The 22,830-nt window shown below is 38.9% G+C and overlaps 1 protein-coding gene across 4 annotated transcripts in view; it reads left to right on the top strand.

The window, feature by feature from the left end:
* The window catches only part of LOC149311395 (adhesion G protein-coupled receptor B3), a 640,955-nt gene that overhangs the window by 482,897 nt on the left and 135,228 nt on the right, over nucleotides 1–22,830 (top strand). For all 4 annotated transcript variants that reach the window (XM_089530992.1, XM_089530991.1, XM_089530988.1 and 1 more), the window contains 3 exons: nucleotides 765–891; nucleotides 2,523–2,626; nucleotides 5,639–5,741. In XM_089530992.1, the coding sequence (XP_089387118.1) occupies nucleotides 765–891; nucleotides 2,523–2,626; nucleotides 5,639–5,741 (334 nt within the window). The remainder of the gene's footprint in view (nucleotides 1–764; nucleotides 892–2,522; nucleotides 2,627–5,638; nucleotides 5,742–22,830) is intronic.

Genomic DNA, 22,830 nt, shown 5'->3' with positions numbered 1-22,830 from the left:
TTTGGGGGGGGGTGGCTTTCCTTGAGTCTTGTCCTCTCCCTTTTCCTGGAAGGTCCTCCATTGTGCAAGGTTTTAGTCCTCCTTTGCAGTTAGGACATCTGGTCACCCTTGGGAGGGAAGAGGTAAAGAAAGAAAGAGGAAGGAAGGAAGGAAGGAAGGAAGGAAGGAAGGAAGGAAGGTAAAGAGAGAGAGAGAGAGAAGAGGAAGGAACGACGAAAGAGAAAGAAAGAGCCACAAAGGGCTTTTGTTGGATTCCTACACACACATACACAGACAACCACACACACACATACAGACTGGTGGGGAGTTTTCTTGCAGGGATTTTGGAACCAAGAAAGGGAGATGAAAAGAGGGGGACTGGGGGGTCCCTTTGGGAAGCAGGTCTGGATTTCAGCACCCCAAGGGCTGGACAGCTCCTCTGCCTTGCCTTGCCTTGCCTTGCCCTTCCCTCCTGGATCCCTATAGAGCTGGCGATGCATCTAAATTAAGTCCTATTCAGCTCCAAGTAGAGAGAGAGAGAGAGAGAGAGAGAGATCTCTTTCTGTCCAGGAACCAGGCTCTCTGAGGCTCTCTCCATTAAACTGCATTTTATTTTATTTATTTTTTCCCCTTCATGGAATTGACCGTCAGCTGTAATTATTCCCATTTTCTCTCTCTCCTCCCCTGATCTCTCTCTCTCCCTCCCTCCACCCTCTGCCTTTCTTTCTTTCTTTTCCTCCATCCCTCCTCTTTTCCCTCCCTCTCTCCTTCTCTCCTTCTTGCAGGAACGACTCTTTGGGAACCTGGTCCACCCAGGGATGTAAAACTGTGCTTACCGATGCATCCCATACGAAATGCTTATGTGATCGTCTCTCTACCTTCGCCATTTTGGCTCAGCAACCTAGAGAAATAGTAAGTAACAAAGGTTTTGGGGAGGGAAGGGGAAGAAGAAGGAGAGAGAAAGAGACCCTGACTTTAAAAAAAAATCAAAGGCTGATAGCTTTTTTTTAAAAAAAAAAAGATGTCCAACCTTAGGATTATTTCATCTGTGTGTGCATTTGGGGGAATTGTATAAGCTCTGCAGGCTGGCTTTGCTATTCTTCTGCCTCAGCTTCTGGGAATGGGTTTCAGTTTTTCCCCCACAAAACTAAAGCCTGAGCACTTTGAGATGTCTAGGGAGTCCTGTTTTTTCACCGAGGAAAACTTAACCGACGTTAATGTAAGGATATTGCAGATGGTGGTGGGCATTCTTTAATTTTAATTTTAAAGGTATGTGTGAGGGTATTAGAGTTGGCATTGCCACCAGAAGGAAGAAGCTCGCGACTCCGGTTCAAACAGATTGCAGTTCTGCATTGGGCATCTTCAGTATATATGGGATCTGTGCTGTCTGTTGGCATCTTGTAAGGGAGAAAACCTAGTATGCATAAAATATGTATGTTTGTGTCTATATGTGTATATGGGAACTCAAAAGCATAATGGCTTGTTAAATTGGTCTTTTTATAAATGCTTATTAAATAGGGTTGTTTTAAACCCTAAGCAAAATAGATTTTAAGTGCATATTCAGAGAAACTAGGACAGTTTGGCTGAAATAAACTTAAAACCCAAAATAAGAAATACATTTTCTTTCCCCTCCCTGGATGACAAATCATATCTTGATAAAATGTAATTTACACGGGAGCCAAGAGGCTTCTTTTCAGCAGCACACTGTTAAACCAAGCAGCACATCACTGCAAACTTCTCTAGGTCTAATTGTTTTGTTAGCATTAGCTTGTAGCATCTACATTTTGGAACAAAAAAACCTCGTGTGAAATGTGTGCTGGCTCAGAAGGGATAGCTTAGGAGGCTTGCTTGGGGCACATTGAATAGCACGAGAGAAGGCTTTTCTGCCTCAAGGTCATTTATTCTTTTACTCCTATAAATATGAAATGCTAGAAGGGCCCTGGTTTTAGTGATCCAGTCTTTCAAACAGTGTAAGCATTTTAATATTTTATTTTATTTTTAAAAAACAGAGCCCATGGAAAATTAATGCCGGTGTTAAGACAAAGTTGCTGTAAAGTCAGAAAGTTTGGTCTCTGATTTTGGCTAAGGAATTTGGATGGCATTTTCTTTGTCAGAATACACAAAATTATTTGTTTAGTTCTGCTTTCCAATTACATCTGGTTGTCAAACGGGGAATCCGTTTGTATTTCATTATTGTTATTTTTTAAGCTAAGGAGCTCTTTCACGTCAGTAAACATAATAGACTCCCATTCAGCTGTTGACTTCACTTGTCCTCACTAGTCCTTTTATTTTATTTTATGTGTTTCATTTTCTGATATGGATAAAATAACCAAGAGAGACAATATCTTAGGATTTTGTAAGTGCTTCCAAGATATTAGATTATCAAACTGAAGCTAAAGAAAGGAGAAGTGATGGCTTATTGGCAATATTCAGGTGAAGATTGCTGTTTTAATCAAGTTAGATGTGTATTTCACCTGTTTTGGTTCTGTGCCTTAGTTACTAAAATGTAGTTTTACCTGATAGATATTTGTTATGATCCACAGATCATGGAATCATCTGGCGCTCCCTCAGTCACCCTTATAGTAGGCAGTGGCCTTTCATGTTTGGCTTTGATCACCCTAGCAGTTGTCTATGCAGCACTATGGAGGTATGTAACTGATAATGTGGTTTCTTTTAAAAGAAATGTACCATGATTTTTGAACAAGGAAGAAGGGGGGAAGAAAGAAGCTTGTCTTTTTTTAAAAAAATAAAGAATTGAGACAATCTCTGCCACAGAGGAGTTGTTAATCAGACCTTGGAGTATGGAAAACATTTCTGATTAGGATGACAGGATTTCTGTTCTGGTTTGGCCTATGAGTGCCCTGTTGCTGTTGTTTTTCTTCTCCTCTTTGGCATTCATGATATTTGCTCTTATCAACCAATTGGCATGAAGACTGGAGTTCTGCTTCCAAAGGCTCCCTCTTCCATTTCTGTAGAGAAGCATGTGTGGATCTGACCTTTCTGTTCAGAAGCATACACTTATAAGTGCTCTGACTACCCAGCATAGCACATTATGGTATTCTACACTACAGTATTGTGTGACTACAGTATTGTGGTAATAATCATACTTTTGATTGGGGATTTCCCATAAAAAAGCAGCTGTGTGGCAAGACTCCAAGGCCCTCCCACTGTTCTCTAACTTGATCTTTGCTCTTACTGATTCAGTGAATAAATCAGATGATACTCCTGCCTGCTACTGAAAAGGTTCTCAATAATTTCTATCCTGGTTCCATATCACTCATTCTTTTGCTTTAACCCCATGCTCCCAGTTATACATTTGCCCAGAAAATGTTTCATACAAAATGAGCTAATGCTAATGCAAGGTATTCACCATGTCCTCAAGGATCAACGTGTAGAGACAAACTAACTGTGTGAGCTGGCTTTCACAAAGGAAGGTCATGGAGAAAGTCCAGCTGCAATAAGACCAGCCATCCCAATTTAAAAATGAAAAGTGCACCAAACAGTGACTGGAAAAAGGAAGAGTGACTTTGACATACCTTCTTCTGTGACATTCATATGTCGATACTTCTTAAAATTATTAAAAGATTCAGATGACATATAACCACTGCAATACCCATCTCATTGTTTCACAAGAAATAAATTAATACATTTACCTGCACAAAAAAAGTCCATTTATATGGTCAGACTACATAAACCATAGACCACATAAATCACCTCCCATTTGCCCCACCACCACCACACCCACCCACTGTGAAAGCACAGCATTACATATTTATCTAAATAAATGCTAGAACAATAAGAACTTAAAGTGAAAATAATAATAATAACAACAACAACAACAACACTATCTTCATACCTTATTATTATTAGTAAGAATGCTTTGTGTCAAGAGCATGTTACATAATAATCCTGGAAGTATTTATTGCCATAAAAATTATGCTCAATTGCCTTGTGTGTGTGTTAAAAGTAGGAAGATGTTTGATGCATCTTAGTGTGTACTAATGGCAGTAAAGCACAAATATGAACAGTGAAGAAGAATGAGCAAAACATGAATCGTCTCAGTATTAGGGAAGAAATTTCTATCCACAATGAAGGCAAAATTGGAATGACAGTGTTTGTATTTTCAGAAGATACCCTTTTTTCTAGACAATGATTCATGAAATAGAAGTGTATTTTGTCACACAGGCAAACCCTTTCATAGATGGTCAGGTCCTATAATGATGTTTTATCACCTAGCAATAATAATGCAACAATTCACAATTATGGGTCTGCTGCTGTCAGGCATGTTCAGGGCAACCCATGGAAAACCCAACAGAGATGTAACATGAAAGAGTGGATTTTTTTTTTCAATCCAAGAGGATTGTCAAGGGAAAGATGAAATTGCTTTGGGAAACAGATTCCTGTTGGGCAACTCACTTGCCACCCAACCACTCTAAAACTTTTTAAAGGCATGAGAAACCCCCTTCTTGTTACCACCACTTTCTGGTAAACTGGGAGGAGATTGTAATCACAAAGGCAAGTAGCTAGAAGGGGGAAGAAAGCAGCAGATCAGAAAAGCAGTACTGGTGGGGCCAAAGTGGAGCTTTGAGTCCACTTGAGATCTCCTTGCCTGTAACAAATTGTTTCAATTTCCTATCCTTATAAAATTACTTATTTAATTTAAATAAAATCAAAAGATTTACTGAGTCTATAACAAGTTTTCTGGTTTTCCTCCTCTATCCCCCTCCCCATTAGAAGAGATACAGACTTACTGGTTGAGTTGGTCTCATGGATATTAATTCTGTATGCTGTGTTCCAAAAGGGATTTCCCAACCTAGAACATGGGTAATGTTTTCATAGAGTGGAGCAAGCACAAGTTAGGTAGAAAGAGAGACAGACACAGCTATCAACACTGGGTGTCCAAATTCACTTTAAAGTACTCTTTAATACTTTACTTAACTACATGAGATGTTAGCAAGGACCAGAGTTTATATCTTCTCTGAAGAAGAGCAGCTCAGAAAGGTGCTTCCCCATTTTCCCTTACGAATTTTAGATATCTGGATGACCTTCTGAAACAACTTTGACTGGAACCATTGAGACTGGTTCTGAGACAGACAGAACTTTCCCATCACTGCTGTAGCAACACCTGGAAGGGCACAAATTGTTGCTCATCGCTGAACTATAAGTAAAATGTGTGCAGAATTCATCATTTGGAAGTGAAACTATATATATTCTAGCTTGTGTTTACAAATTATTTGGAAATATAGCCTAGCATTATACCTCTTTACTGTCACTTCCTCCAACTTGGTGCCTTCCAGATGTTTTCAATTACAGGCCACATTTACCAACATAGGCAATGGTTAGGGATTGTGGTATTTGTCTCCCACATGAGATACAATGGAATTTGGAAACCCATTCTGAAATATGTGCTACATGTTTAATTCTTTGTTCAATGCTGTAGTTAGTAATTATTGGCATGATTGGGGAAAATTAATATATATGTATATATACAAATGCTGATTTTAATGTTCAGTTTAGGCCTCTGAAATTATTATGTTTTCAAGGTATTTAAACAGTAAAGAATTATTAATGTCAGTAGTGGCTTGTTTTTAATCAGAATGTTAAAACTGGTATGCAATGCATTTTGAAAGCCTTTTGTTATGTGTGTTTATTTGGACAGGTACATCAGATCTGAGAGGTCAATCATTCTAATTAATTTCTGCCTGTCTATTATCTCATCAAATATCCTTATATTGGTTGGACAAACACAGACTCATAATAAGGTATGACTAAATTGTCTTTAAAATTTAATTGCAATCTGTTTTTATATAGCTGAATATATTTCTCCTCTTGGCAAAGAAAGGAAATTCCTTTTGCACAAATGTGACAGCTTTTCTGGTGAAATAATAAAAAGCCAAAGAAATGATTCAACATGTTTCCTAGGAAGTTCTTCTTCCCTCATTTGATATCATTCCCTCTGGATAATTAGTGTGCATGTGTGTTTTTCCTGTAGCAAACTTGTGTAAATTTCAAAGCTAGAAAAGTTCAAAGACAAGATACTTCAAAAGCAGAGATTCTGGCTCATTATGGTTGTTGTAATAGGATTGTGCTACAATGTTTTTGTCTTTTTTATTAGCATACTGATATTCAATAGGCATGTATAAAATACTTAGAAGCTAGAGTATTCTATTAAAACATTTGAAGAGACCTTGTCAAGTGAATGCTATTTTAAACTGGTCAGGCTAAGATATGTCTTTTGTGCATACATTGCTCAGCTGCATTATCTTCTGGCTATTTAGTGTGTACTGATTATTGACAAAAATAGGTTCATTTTGATTAAAATGAACATGACTGCAAAGCATTACTCAAGTTTGTTGACTTGAAGTCAGGATCCGTTATTAGGACTAACATTCTGGTCCTATATCCTGTGCGCAACAGCTAAGTTTCAGACAATAAAGTTGCTTTTATTCATTGCAGTGTAAATTTGCTTGACTTCATCAATTTTGATAAAGTTTTATTAGCGTTAAGCCTGTCTGAGGAGTTACAACCAAGCTGTGAGTCAATGGTGATCCATTTGTGCAAGCAAGCAATGAAATTTCCTTGTGATTACAACACCTTAAAAGTGTTTAAGAAAATCATGCTTAAATCTGTGTGAGGGTTTATTGTGTGAATTCTTGTCATCTGTGGTCTTTCTCTTTTAAATTCTGTGGTATTCTGTTCATAGCAGTATTTCAGTTGTTGGCAGACTGGTTGTAGAGAGAAGGAAAGATTCATGATGAAAGTCTTAATCTGATCCCAAGACTCATTGCCCCCATTAAATTATGCAAATCCCTAATTAGAAAAGCACTCCAAAAATGTGTTCCCTCTTAGAATCAGGCAAGTTGAAAGGTGTCTTGTGTTACAATGGATATTCCAGTGTAAATATTGTGGTATTAGTTCTATTAAAGCTGAATAGCTAAGATCAGTACTTTGCCCTTATCTGCGCTGTAGGTCAGATCGATTTTTATGATCATTACACACATACACACGCATGCATGATGAATACATAACATGAATTAATTTGAAAAAACAACAACCTACAAGTAGTATTAATTTGGGTCACTTAAGTCTTTAAACTTTGCTTTCATATATCACAGTATATCTCTACAGAGTATATTCAAGAAAGATGCTTTCCCAGTCTTTTAAAATCGAAAGAAAATTTGTCACTGGTTTTAATGATGTTTTCCTCCTCATTTCAAAAAGGAGGGAGAGACAGAAGGGGGGATCAAATTATTCTGAAAGTCCTCACATTTTCACTGTTTGGCTATACAGGCCTCTTAGCTTCTGGGAGTGACTGCTTAAACTGATTCTTAATTCTAATGTATCACAGAGGTGCATTAAGACTGATCGTTGCATTATATCTGTGCATGCTGGAAGAAGGAATTCAAGCTGCACTCCCAGCAGAAATCTCTTTGATCAGAGGCAGTCAGAAAGCTGAAATCCCACTCTGTGCTGCCTGGGTTTCCCCTCCCATGTTTTACTGTTCACTCAAGTAGGTTATTCATGTGTAGATTATTAATCTTAAACATAATGGACTGGATATAATTGTGCTCCATTCTGGTGACAGAAATGCTTCTGTTAGCTTTTCTATGCACCATCAGAATCTGCTTCAGAAGATCTAGAGTAAGTATTCAGGTGGCATAAAGGGCTTCAGGGTCAGGGAGGAGAAAGTTGCATATTTTTGGTAGTGGAATGGTGGTGGATTTAACCCACAAGTCAGCAGTCAGAGAGCAGCTGGAAACAAATGATTATATGGGCCTCTTCACATGGGAAAAAATGTGGAGGTGGGGGAAGAAATATGCTTCAGTATTACAAAAACACAGAGTTTGGAAAAAGTACCTTTTGAGAGTAAAATTCCCAGAATCCCCAAGTTAACAGAACCTCTGGTCATGTTAACCAGAGCACTCGAGGAGCTGAATTTGAAAAAAGTATTATTTCTGTGCTCTGTAAATATATAGGTGGAGCCTATATATTTCCTACTCAAGGAGTACCTTCCCTGCATAAAACAACTGAGTGGGCTTATAAAGAAGACTGGTGTTCCTGACCTATTTGGATGGTCAGCAGCTTTTAGAAAATTTACCACATGTCCAATTCATGCTTCCACTTTTTTCAGATATTTGAGATTTAATGTGCAGCCTTCAAGAATGGAGTAGTTAATGGCTGCAATCCTATACCAACTTACCTGAGAGTCAGCCTCATTGAACTCATTGCGACTTACTACTTAGTAGACAAGTACAGGCTTGTACTATAGCATACTGCTGCAGCTCTTCATTGCTGTTACAGTACTATAATTTGCTATTGATAGATGTCTTCTCCATTCCACCATCACCCCACTAAAATATTACATTTTTTAAAAAAGCACATTTACAACCAAAAATGCTGTAGTGTAAAAATATGTTTATGTAAACATATATTTTTTGCCCCTTACATTTTTTTCTTCTTAATTCATATGTTCTTTTTTCAAACTGCTGAGGAAGTACTTTATATGGATGAAGGACAGGGGAAGACTGGCAACACGTTTTTATTAATTACCAGGAAAAAAATGGTTTTAATCGTTTTGTTTACTGGCCAGCCTCAAACTTGCATTTTGTGCTGTCTATAGATTTTGTACCACATTGCCTTGTATGACAACAGTTTGGCAAACCTGTGTGTTTAAACTTTGGTGGAGGTCTGTTGCTGCCATTCCTATCTAATGAAAAATAGAGTGTATATATAACAGTTCAAAATGTAGAGCTGAAACTAGACCTGTGCTCATATTTCTCTGTCAAGACCTATTTAATTATCTGCTTCAGAACATATAGGTCTAAAAGTAGCCTGGCTCTAGCCTGAGCATTTGCTATAGAAACCATATTCTTACACATGATTCCATCACTTCTCGGCCTTTTGGCTAAGATCAAGTGTGGGTTGTATTCAAAAAAGTAAATTCCCTAAGTTCTGGATCTACTAGGTCTTTACTTTTCTTGGACCATCTCAAAAGAGGAGAGCACTTGAAGCATGTCTCTAAGAATAGGGTTATATCTCCATTTCAAAAATGCCCACAAAACCATTTTCATGCTCTGCACAGAGCTACTTGTATTGTCTAGGCAGAATTAGCTATAGATGTAAGAAAAGCAAATTAAAATTCCTACTTATACATGGTGATTCTGCAGTGGCCTTGATTCCTATCAGCCTATGTAACATACCATGTCTATTCTGCAGGTGAAATAAATCTTTTCTGTGTGTAAACTGTGCCCTCCCAAGGGAAGCCAAGACTGGCTCCATTCTTTCTGAGTTTCTGGTGGGCTTCTAAGAATGTTACTTCACATGGACCTTAAAAACAGGGTTTTCTCCTCTGACTGTTTAAGTGTCTGTGGTTTCAAATCTATTTTTGAAGAGGAGGTTTAGTCTGCTTTTAGACATTTACCTGTAGTTGATCACCTTGGCAGGTTGGAAGAAGATAGACTAATGCCATGAATCAACCAACCTATGCTATCCCTAGGTTCTTGAATAAAGGAATTGTTAGGTACCGTCCAGATCAACTCCAGCTTATGATGATCCTATCTGTGGTTTTCTAGACAAGATTTCTTCAGAGGAGGTTTACCATTGTCTTCCTGTAAGGCTGAGAGAATGTAAATTGCCCAGAAATTTCTGTGTCTGAGTAGGAATTGTTGTCCCAGAGTCCAACATCAAACCACAACATCATGGGTAAAGAGCAGGCAATAAAAACAAGCAAACCAAGAAATCTGCCCTTGTTTTTTTTAATCGTATACCATCAAAGGCCAAGGATTTAAGTAACATTTTTTATTTATGCCACACATCTTTCATTTTCCTTAGAAGTTATATCAGGCCAACCATACCTTCCACAAAAGCAGATCGCCCATCCACACTTTTGTGCTCAAAACATAAAAATATTTGTCATTATGAGCATTAATGTACTGAAGCAACAAGCTGATAAAATCTAAAGACCTTTGATTCCTGAAACAGTGGGGCACATTCTTGTGTAACTTTGATAAAGAGTAGAATTCAGTAATTAATATATGTGAGGCCAATTTGCTGTCCTTGCCAGCTACCAGGGAGTGGCTGCAAAGGATATAGTTATGCTGGAAGGTCTGCAGGGAAGTATGATGATGTCAAGCACTGAAACAGCTGAGAGTGTTATTAAATATCAGTTCTCATGTATAAGGCATTATAACTATCTCTCTGTTGGCTTTATACAATTTCCCTGAGTGAATTAAGAGGATACAAAGTCTGAAGGACTTTAAGAGACTGTTCTTTTGCCTGCTTAAATTACCTCTTGTCTCCTTTATCGGAAACAAGGTTGAGATGGATCTCAGGAAGAAGAGATTCCTGTCTCTGTTGATGGGACCTAGAGGATCAGCATGGATTGTATGAAGCTGAAGCACTTTTTTAATGATTTCAAATGCACACTGTTAGCAAAGAGGCATCACTCGCTTCTCTCTTGCTCACTCATTCTTTCTTTCTTGGGCTATGAACTAGTATTTTAATTTGAGCCTTCAGAAGTATTGGTTGCATAACTTTTAGTGCCTTTAAAATATTGGCAGTGCAAAAAGTAAAAAGTAATGGATTGTAGAGAGATTTAGGGTGCAGCCACACTGCAGAATTAAAGCAGTTTGACACTACTTTAACTGCCATGGCTGTCCTATAGAATCCTGGGTTTGGTGAGGCACCAGAGCACTCTGACAGAACAGAATACCTCACCAAACTACAGATCCCAGCATTCTGTAGGATAGAGTCGTGGCAATTAAGGTGGTGTCAATTTGTTGTAATTCTGCAGTGTGGCAACACCCCTATGACTGGAAGAAAGCGGAAGGAACCCCCCTCTCCTACTGTATTTTACTCAAGTAGGTTGCTGAATGCCAAAGGGGGGAAATACCTGCCTAGATCAGCTTTCTTAAGGAAAAAGACAAGAAAAAACCCAGTTGAAAGTTTATACAATGTATTCAACCAGTGTGGATATTTTAGTACTAAACATTCATGCTTAGATGGTCATGGACAATGTGGTAAGGAACCACAGAGGCTACACTGAAGTGTTGCTATTTGGTGTGTTTTTTCATTTGTTTCAATCGTCTCTTGTTAAATTGTCCAGTATTTGGATTTAAATTGATGTTGTACTACTGACCTTGGTGGGACTAAATTAGTTTAAATCTAATGAGACAAACTGGATTTGTGATCTGGTGACAGGCCACTGTGCCTGAACTATGCCAGTGTGCCTCAGTGCTTGACTTGGAGCTAGCTTTGCTGCCCCTTTATCTCTATTGGTTCCCATCAACAGAAACTTGTTACTCACTAATCTCACATGGCCTCACTCATAGGTGTATAGACTTACTTCCCCTCCCTTCTTCAGTACTTCAAAGCATTGCATTCTGAAGTCTTCCTGAAAATTATATTCATAATTCATAGTTTCCAGAAGAGGAAACAGAGTTTGCTGCACAACCCCTTAGACTGCAGGTTATAATCCTCTAAGTCTTTCCATATGATTATCTGTTTGCTGTTGCTTTTCATGCCACCAGGAAAAAAATGGTGGCATCTTCACACTCTGTGGGGGCATTCAGACTACAAAAATAAACTGGGTTATTTCCATGGCATTCACACTTGCCCTGACTGCACTCGGTGCAGTTTGTGGGTGGGGGGGCATGGAAAAACCCGCTTACCTGGTGTATTATTATTATTATTATTATTTGACACTGGGTCCTTAAGCACATTTTTTAAAAAGTTGCAATGATCCCCATCTTCAGCAGTATGAATAAGCTGTCAGAGCGATTCGGATTGCACTACATAGTTCTCAGAAATGGAGGCACCTCCATTTTAAACCAAAACGGTTGCAAGTGTGAATGGCAACAGGTTTAAAATGCCACAGACAGATCTGGAAATGGAAAACATAGTGGGAACAATGATCCAATGCTGCATCACTGCGAAGATCTGCATCTCCTTGGGACAAAAATATAAATGTGAATGCCCCCTCTGAACCCTAGTGGTATAAACTGTTTGACGTATGCTCTACCTTTAATACATAATAGGTTTTCCTCCACTGGGACAATTGTTGATATGGACCTAAATAATAGGTTTCTGTTTCTTGTATATATGTGCAAGTGCCTGCCTGTAAAAATAGAGATGTGGGATGAGTGTGTGTGTGTGTGTGTGTGTAAATCCTTAGTTTTCTTCATATTCTGAAACTGTCTCCTACAGCTTCATTAGCAATGACAATATAAATAAAAACAAATTAGCCATCTGAAGAAAACAAAACACCATTTGCCTGTTTTCCTTGTGAAGACAAAAACAAGACAACATTATTTAAAGTGAAAGGCAAAAATCCATCAAGGCAGATGGAACTAGCTAATCTTCTTGCATCTCCCTTGCTTGTTTGGTGGGCATACGTTTGAACTACTGGCATGTCCTTGTGCCTTAAAGGGAGTTTAAATGACATATTATCTTTTAAGGCAGAATGCAAGGTAGCTTGTCACAACACATGTTGAATCCTGCATCATCTGTATCTAATTATAGCACTGCATTTGTTATGCTCTAGTTAAGACTATAGGGGGACTATTATTTGTTAAGATTCATAGATCATGTACCTGGAGGTTACCTAGTTGGACATTATGAGCACTGCTAGAATTATAAGATTGTATCTTGCTGAGTAAACCCCATGATAGGTTTGCCTTAGGGCCTCCATAAGTTGGAAACAACTTAAAAGCACACAGCAAGAACAACAACAACAAAGCAATGTCCCCAAATAACTCTTTTGCACAAATACCCAAGATGTGGGGAGTAGATTTCAGTTAGCAGGGGAGGTGTATGGTAGCATTTATTAGGGGCCCAAATTGGATCTGGATGTCATCAATTCTTGGCTTCTTTTTTAAGTCCCCTATAGGTTGTTTCACCAATATTAGATCTTCACCAATATTAAACCAATATTAGACCTTTCCCTGGGAGCATAAGAAAATGCTTTATAAAGTTAGATGACTGGTCTAGCTAGATAAGCATTGTCTCTACCCTACTTGGGAGCCGTTCTCCAGGGGTTTCTGGCAGTAATATCTGTACTCCTCTACTAAGCTATGTCCCTTGACTGACTCTGCCAGTGAAGGTTTCTGGGATGACTAATACAACAATATGTGGAGGATTATATATTTCACTAAGTTTTTGTTCTAGTCCATCTAATAACATATTATATGTGAACTATTTATAATGAGCTCTCCCCCCCATTTTTTATATTTATTTATTTATTTATTTATTTATTTATTTATTTATTTATTTTGTATATACTGTGGTTGGATTCTTAATGAAAAGCCACTAGGTGGCTAGGTTACAGATGGTACACTTTTTACTGCACAGAAAAGTGAGCGAAGGAAGCACTTGGGGAAAGGGGGAATACCACAGATGCATCACCCATCAGATAAAAGTGCCCCCAAGCCAGTATTGTATTCAAAGTCCAACACTGGTACTTGATATTTCTGAACTTGGAAAACAAGGGGGAAATATTGTAGCCTATATTCATTGTTTCAGTCAGCCTTTCCCAGGACATTCCATTTCATTATCTGTTTGACCCAGTTTTCTCCATACCTGGCCAGTCAACATTATATGGCCACCAAACACACCTAGCTCTCATTAGGATGTTTTATGGTCTCACTCCAACTTTAAAAAAAAATTGTTATTGCAAGCCTTGGGGTCTTCCTAAGCCTTCTACTATCCACCTTTGTATCACTAATACCATTTTACTATATAAGCACCAGCAATCACATCTGAACATCTAAGTAGATGAAATCATTATCTACCATTAGCTGAAATAGTTTAGACTCCCCTATAGTGAGCTGCAGTAGATCTTTGAGAAGATTGTTCCACTGAGAAAAGTATGTAATTTCAGATATTTCACTGTAACTTGCACTAGTTGTGAGTAGGATCATGCCTTAATATCACACTGTCGTTCTCAGACACCTATTTTTAATTGTCTCTCTACCCTGACAATCACCCCCACACCACAACCCAGAAGAGCAATAACACATCCCTTCACAAGCACCTGTTACACTAGTTTCAAGCAATCTGTTGATGACTCAAGAAAGCTATTTCTGATTTCCCACCACCCCACCCTGATTGCTTTTACATTTGCTTTTGTTCTAGTTCAAATAACAAAAACAGGAAGTGAAAAGCAAAATGAAAGGATTATTTCTTTTTGGATTTGCAGGGGGCAGAAACTCTGGATTTTAGAATACTAAGTCTGCTCTTGTCTTTCTTGTCCATGAAACCCATTGTTTGTCCTCAAGGTGATGCATGCATAAATATAATGTGTGAACTGGGTAATTGTTGTTATTGGCTGGCTACACTTCCTGAAGTTATGGTAGTTGGGGAAAGAGAACTACAGTCATGAAAGCTGATAACAGCCCATATCTGGGATAGCTTGGTTCACATATTATTAATTTTCCCACACTGTGTTACACAGAAGCATTTATTCAGTTAGCATCTATATTTATCAACAAGAAATATAGTGCCTAAATTGATCCTAAACAAGAAGAATTATAGCACATCCATGCTTATGTAAATCAATACATTTAGATTTGATAATAGACAAAATAATTTCAGGTTGATTCTCCTTATCCACAATTCCAAAATCCAAAATGTCCCAAAATCCACAACTTTTTCATGGGTGGCTAAGATAGTGACACCTTTGCTTTCAGATGGTTCAGTGTACACAAACATTTTTTCATGCACAAAAGAAATTGTATAAAATCACCTTCAAACTATGTGTATATGAAACATAAATGAATTTTGTGTTTAGATTTGAGTCCCATCTCCAAAATATCTCATTATGTATAGATGTATACTGAAATCCAAAACACTTCTGGTCCCAAGAATTTTGAGTAAGGGAGACTCAACCTGTATGGTAGCAGTGGGCCACCGTTAGTTGGGCAAACTGGTTGCATGTCAGACAGATTTGAAGAGAAGTGGTAGCTCTTTATTCTTTGTTCTTCACAACACATGGCAATTCCCATATCACATAGAGAAGAGTAAAGGCATTTGTTAGAGAAATGGGTTTTACTTTTTAAAGAAACAGATCTGTTAAAGCCACCATGCATGGTTGACACCATCCTTTCTGAAAGGAAATGTGCAAGTGCACAAAAATGCAAACTTAGCATTGCATGATTACTGAGTGCTACCTATCCTCTGTGACTTTTCCATTTCAAACACGGCATACATATATTTCTGCTGGATCATCCATTTGTGCACCCCATTGCACAATGGGCACCACAGTCCTGAACTCATCTGTGGCACAAGAGTCCCTTAACTCCTCAGTAACCAAGTCAAAAGTAAGTGGGTCATGTGTGTGCCTCTAAAATGTGTTTACTAGGGACCACACTTACATGACCTCTGAGAAAGTACAACCATCTGTGCAACTATTTTTATGCTAGTTTAATGCCCCAGAATTATTAAATGCCCCTGTATGTCTTTGTAAATGTCTGGAGGACCAGTGGAACAATGTCCAGCAAGTATGGAGTGCAGTATGTGTGTGGGGAAGGTTCAAAACATATTCTCTTCATTCTTAGTAATAGCTTCTTAGAGGCCTGATCTTGGCACTCACAAGTTGATTACAGTTTCTACCTCTGAGATAACTGTTGGAGTAGTAGGCCAATTAGAAATGTGAGAAGAATATTTGTCTCATAAACCTTTGCCTTCTTTTGCTTTAAAGATTCAGACTGGTAAATCCTGCAGCCTGAATGGTTTACACTCAGCAAGTCTTAAATACCTAAGCAGGCTTTTCCCTCCTTCTGTTTCTGGTATACTGGCCAAGATTTGCTGGTAAATAATATCCCCCCCCCCAAAAAAAAAAATGGCTGGAAGGATCAAGCACTGAAATTTTGACAGCTTTCTGTGAGTTCTATCTATGCCAGTGTGGCAGCGGATTCTTTTAGATTTCACTGCTGTGCACCTGAGGCTACACAGAGACTTTGCTATCCCTTGCAGTTCTTTTGAAGCCTCCATTTGTATAGGAGCAGTGGCTGAAAAAATATTTCTAAACACTTGATAATGGAGCTGTCACACTGAGGAAGATATGTGGTCAGTCTGGTGCATTATTCAAGTCTTAACAGTGGCCAATGCCATTTGCTTTCAGGGAAAGTGGCAGCAAACCTTTCTGGGATAGTCATCACCACAGGGGGCAGGATGAGTTTTTTTAAATTACGTTTTTCATTGGGCTAAATTTAGTGTAGTGTATATGATGTATACACTCTTCATTCTCCAAAGCCACCTTTTTCAGGTAGTGGTCATTAGGCAGTTACAATACAGAGTCACCATTTTGAAAAGCAATCAGAGGGAAACAAAGAGCCTGCTCTATTGAGTGCAAGAATCCCACTGTGTGACCTTAGGCAAATCACACTCTCTTAGCCTCAGACGAGGGCAGTGGCAAGCCCCCTCTGAACAAATCCTGCCATGAAAACCCCATGATGTTTACCTTTGGATCTCCATAAGTCAGAAATGACTTAAAGACACACAATAACAACAGCAAATAGCTGCCAGATTACACTATTGGTCCATCTGATTCAGTATGATCTGGCTGTGAGGTCACAAAGTTAACCCAATTATCATCCAGTTATCACCAAAGCTAGAACTGACAATGAGCAGAGCTGGAATTAAAACTCAGTGGAACCACCCTTTAGTCCTTCTACTACCAGCCCTGCTTTCTCTATTTGTTGTTGTTAACTGCCCATGAGTCCCTCTCAACTCATGGCGACCCTATGGATAAGACATCTCCAAGACCCTTTGTCGTCCACTGCTCTGCTTAATTCCTACAACCCCATACCTGTGAGCTCCATAATAGAGTCCATAAATCTAGCATGTGGCCTTTCTTTTTCCTACTTCCCTCCACCTTTACCACACTTATTGTATTTTCCAATGAATCCTTCCTTCTCATGATGTGTCCAAAGTACAACAACCTTGAGTCATATTGGCTTCCATGGAGGCTTCTGCATTGATCTGCTCTAGGACCCATTTGTTTGTCCTTCTGGCTGTCTTTGGAATCCTCAGCATTCTTCTCCAGTACCACATTCACCTCAAATGAATGGATTTTCTTTCTGTCTTCTTTCTTAACTGTCTAGCTCTGACATCCATACATGTAAATAGGGAATATATATAGATATATATCTTTTTCTCATCACCATGGCACCCTGACATCTCAGGAATGAGCAGCTTTGTTACATCCAAAGGGCCCAGAAGATCTGCTCAGGAAAGAATAGATGTGCTGCCTGGCAGCATCCATCCACAGTCTCAGAATGGATATAGTCAGTCTTGAAACCCAATCCACTTGTGCCTTCTGAACCCAAAAAGTAAGTGTTGTACCACTGAGCTGAATAATCCCCCCCCCCCATATGAGCAGTGATGAACCATCATAGCTATGTGCTGTTGTGAGTCAATGTGCTGTAGTGGAAAGAAAAATTGATTGTTGGAGCTAAAGGAATGCAGTCAAAGCTATACTCTACGTAAAGCTGGGCTGATCAAAAATTTCCAGACTAATAAATCACCTGATAGAGCTGCTACAAAATGAAACAGCTGTCCTCTAGCCCATTATGAGCTTGCTGGAGAAGGGTGAGAAACGTGTGTTGGTCAGGGAGGAAAGATTTCTATACTAAATTACCAGAACTGGTAATCAAGCATTGTACTGAATCCTGTCCATGTCTAGTTTCTGCTGTCAATCTATTGAAGACCATGAGTAATCCATAGATTACTACTCTACCCTGAACTTTAACAACTTTCCTTTTTTGGATCACACCTCCACAAATCCATCATGGCTAGTGACATGTTGGTCTGAAGATTTCTGGAAGGTTTAACAATCCAAAAAAGAGTGACTTTTCCAAGATGTGGATTTCTTGTACATACTACCACAGACCTACCTCAGAACAGGAAAGTTTACCCTGAAACACTCTGGTTGTCTATGCAGGATGCATATGGAACTGTTAGCTTATGCAGTGTACTCCCATAAAGGTCCTTCCATATCAGACTGACAGATATGCCTTCCCTCCTCTTCTGCCCATTATTCTGTGGATATCATGATGGTTGATGTTTACAAAGTCTCCTAAGAGTGTGCTGTTTTGTACATTATCCTCTGGGATTGGAAAGAAAGCCAGGGATCTAAGGATACAGCAGACTGGCCATTAACTGAGACCAAAATAATACATGAACACCTGCAGTTTGTTTTTGCTTCTCCCACCCTAGCAGTTGTCAGCATTATGACAAAGAAAGATATTGTAGGCAAATAATGAAATCCTGTTGTGCTGTTCTCAGTATGAGACTGTCCGATGAAAAGGTGTGCAAGGAAAACTGTAATATTAAGAAGCATTATCTTTTCCAGTAATCATGCCCTTCTTAACAAATTTAACAAGCAAATTGTTCATATCCCTGGAGGGCAACATTAATTTTACTTTATTTTTAAATAATGAAAGAATCATCATAATAAAGAGCCCTCAAGCTGTTAGTCTGATAGAATTCTGGAAATGTCAGAAAGTTCAGGCTAGTGAGTTTTAAAGCCAGAATAAAAAGCACATTTTAGGCTCTTCCCCTGATTGAAGTATGTCTGGCATGAGGAGTTCAGCAGCTGGATGGAAAAACAATTGACTCTGGCACAAAACCACAAACCAACAACAAGTAGTTATGTAATCTGGCTCTAAAAACAAACAATGCATACAATTTGAAGCAAGACTCCAAACATAGTCTATAAAACAATCGTTCAAATCTCTGGTGGGGGTGGGTCTGTATAAATTTCCTGAGCTTAATGTGTAGTTAGGTGAAAGTGCAGAATGAAAATGTTGCCTTTTTAACAATCTTGACTTAAGCTCTCAGGGATGACTAAACCCAAGAAGCCAGAAAGCATGCTGCTATTGAAACTTGAGTTTTAAGAAGATGAGATTAAGTTAAATCTGTTGTTCTTTGCACTGGGATTTCATATATCTTGTATTTCAGAAGGCTCTTGAGTCTCTGTCTTTGACTGCCTGCCTCTTATGTCATGTCAATCAGAATTGAAGTTTGAGTGTTACCAGTGTAATTGCTGCTATAAAAAGCTGCATTTTTCTTATCCTAATGACTGAAAGTAGAAAAAACATTGTAGTACTTTGTCTCTGAACAGAACCAATATGAGACCTAGTTTCACTGGAATATAACTGGAAGTATACAGTTTTATTTCCTGTTAAGTTACTGTTCAGACACATTGTATATGATATCTTTAGGAAACCTAATGAATCAATTACATTTTTTTTAAAAAATGCATCTTAGCCTCACTGATTACATAGGTGACATTTTGTAACTGCCAGCATAATACAGCAAGAACAAATCTCTAGAGTATCCTAGGTATAAAGAGGAACCCGTTGTCAGCTCCGAGGATTGTCAACACTGCCCAGGCCATTTCTGTTCTGTATAAACATTAGAACTAAACTGAAGAAAGTTTTGCCACAACCACTACCCCCCAAAAAATCACACAAAAATGTGACAATTTTAGGGGATACTTGAAAGAGTGCTTAAGTGTTTGTTGTGGGATGAGAGAGACAGAATCTCTGCTACTTTTTTCCACGGGATTGACATGCTGTGTTTTGGTGCAGCTGTGAAACCATTGCTGTGCAGCATATCAGAGAATGCTTGCTTGATATACTTTGGAGCCCAGATTCATGTGTGAATTCCACTGGAAATCAGCCTCAATTGCCTTCTCAAATGTCTGCCTCCACTTACATGCAGACCTGTACCAAATGCAGGAAAGAGTAAAGACAATGTGTTTCTGGAGTACCCTCAACAAACTTCACTTCCTTTTGAAGCAATATTCAGAAATAAGCATTGGGCAAGAATAAGAGCAGTGATATTCTGGTATTATCAAGAAGACCTCCTTCCCTCAATTTTCTTTATATTTCAAGTTTTCTGTTAGTTGTTGTCTTCCTCCCTTCATCAAGGATGAAAAGGACATCCTTTGGCAATGAGGAATAGCATATTATGGAAGATTCTGATGAAAATAGGAAAGGGGCAATGGATCGCTCTTCCTTCAGGCACCTGGTGGGCTCTGTGACTTTTGCTAAAAGGGGATGAGTTATAAACCTCATGTTCCCTAGAGGGAAATGACATTGCCACCATCAGTTGCCAAAAGGAGAAGCCTCTGCCTGCTTCTATCCCAGGATAGATTTTCTTCCCTTTGGATGAACAGAAAAGTTTTCCATCTGGTATCTCCCTCCCTCCCTCCCTCCCTCCCTCCTTCTCTAGATTGGGGAAGGATGTCCAGAGGGTCTGATTGATTTTAGTGTTATCACAGACTATTCACCCATCTCTTGCATGGTGAGGGATAGGAAAATGACACTGAAGAAGCCACAGAGTAGAGGAACAAGCTAACAGCAAACACCCACAAAGCAGAAAATAAAACAAGTTCCCCTCATATACCTGCCTGTTTGCAAATCTGTGAACATCATCATGTCTTCTTCCTCCCCCTCCCTCTCCCCTCCCCCTCTTCCTCCTCCTTCTTTTTCCCTGATGGATTATTGCAAGAAAAAAATATTTGCAGCATTGAAGAACACATATTTCCATTAGTTAAAAGGCTCATACAGCAACTAATATAATTCCTTGACTATCTAAACATATTCCACCCAGATTTTAAAAGCTGCATAATGAATTAATAACTAATTCCATAAATATCTGAATTCCATGTCTGTATTCATTAGCCAGCAGTCATTAGAGCACTTTTTCTATTGCTTGTATATGAATAAAACATACTTTTTTTTAAGCCAAGGGAATTTGAAGATGAGAAGCTTTAAAAGCAGCTATGTGACTTCAGTAAATACCTCTGTTCAGGAGGGAACAAGTTTGTTGTTTTAATATAGGGAGTACTGGAAAGATATGTGATAGATGTTCCTCCTCCACTCCCCCTTCATATCTATAACTCTCATTTGGTGGATTGACATTCTCTGTAGATTTGCTATATCTATTGGTTTTATAATGTATCGGTTATACATGCCATTTCCTCATTACTTTAAATTTCTGGAAAACAGTGGCTGTGTTGGAGGAGTGAACAGGGCAATTCATTCTCATGCTAGTCCTTCTATTCCTGAGCAGTGATGGCAGAATCTTAGAACTGGAAGGGACTGCAGTCCCCTGACATGCAGGAATACACTACTACAGCATTTCCAAAAAGAAACAACCCATCCAGCCTCTGTTTAAAGACCTTCAAAGAAAGACAATCCACCACACTCTAAGCTAGTATATCCCACTGTCAAACAGTTCTTAAAAAACTGTCCCCTTTCATGGTGACCCATGAATTTTACATGGTTTTATTAGGCAAGGAATCATCAGAGGCGTCTTGTCATTGACCTCCTCCAAGATATAACTTACAGCCCCCAGTATTTTTGGTACCTCATCCAAATACTAAACAGGTCTGATGCTACTTAGCTTCCAGATCAGGTGGGATCTGATGCAATCAGTTTTATAGGCTCCAGTAACATATGGCACTAGATAGGAAAAGTTGACACTGACTTTTGTGACATTCACATCATATGCTGGCAATACATTCACATCACACACCTCTGCAAGTTTGAGTGCATTGATCAGATGTATATGTGGTACCTTGGGACAAACTACACATTGTATATAATAATTTATTTTTGATGAAAATACCAGTATTAATTTGACCAATGCAAATGGGGTCAAATAACTTTAACCACTTCTGCGGAGTTGTTTTCGTTATCCAAACTGCACCCTTCCTCTGGTCCAGGGGACGAGAAATACAAGTGTCTGTGCCCTATGAAACTAACATCAGCCTCAAGTGGAATTTTGATTGGGAACATGCAAAAAATGTTTATATTGCTCTGTGCCTTCCAGCTGTTTCTGACATATGGCACCCTGAAGCAAATCTGTCACAGGGTTTTCTTGATAAGGGTTTGGCCTTCCTCTGAGACTGAGAAGTGTGTATCCTCCAGTGGTTTTTTGTGTTTGTGTAGGGATTTGAAGCCTGGTTTTCTAGAATCCTAGTCCTATGTTGTACTCACACTGCTACACTACAGTGGCTCTCCAACATGACACATAAGGAAGCTTAAGTACAGCCCTTCATCCCATCTGTCACATTCAGTTAGACCTGAAGGCTTCACTTCATATTATTATGTTTCAAAAAGTGTTGGAAGATCCAACTATAGATCTTCTACATAATGTGTCATTTGGCCTCTCAGCCTGTTTTTAATCGGATGGGCCACTGTGGCCCATCAGCTGTTTTTGGCCTACAGGTTTGATTCCTAGAGAACATTGTCAGTGGTAAGGGAGAACAATTCAATTGCAGTCCAAAACCACTTAGAGGGCCACAGTTTCCCACTACTGTTTACATCACTATTGGAAACCTTTGATTGGGATCAGTTCAAGCTCTGATCAGTATAACCATTTGGAAGTTAGACAGATCCATTGTTCTTTAGAGACAACATTTCCCTAGGTGCTCTTGCTTTTTGCATCTAAGACACCAAGTAACAACTCTGCTTGTCTTGTTTCTTATTTGCAAGCACGAACCTGTCATTTTTGCCTGTTGCCTTAGATTGTAAAAATGTGGAAGAAGGGTTGTTCAGCAACTGGCAGGCCATGGTGGACTATGTGTGCTGTGGACCTTCATTTATATTAGCCTGAAACCTTAGCAATGCAGTTTGGGCAAGCCAATGAAGAAAGACGTTTGCCATTGTTTGATTCAAGCTGCAATCTGACGTGTATCAGGAGTGAGTCCCATTTTACGCAATCTGATTTCATCTGCATAGAGTGTGCTGTAAAATATAAGAATTAGTCGGTATGTTTATTTGATGGAACATAAAGAGAGAAGAAATCACATTTGGTAAAAGCTACATTTTTATTTCCTTA

The sequence above is a fragment of the Sceloporus occidentalis genome, unplaced genomic scaffold, assembly GCF_023333645.1.
Source record: "Sceloporus occidentalis isolate IW3139 unplaced genomic scaffold, rSceOcc1.0.p SCAF_6, whole genome shotgun sequence".
In the NCBI taxonomy this organism is placed as follows: domain Eukaryota; kingdom Metazoa; phylum Chordata; class Lepidosauria; order Squamata; family Phrynosomatidae; genus Sceloporus; species Sceloporus occidentalis.
This window is presented reverse-complemented; position numbering and strand designations above follow the sequence as displayed.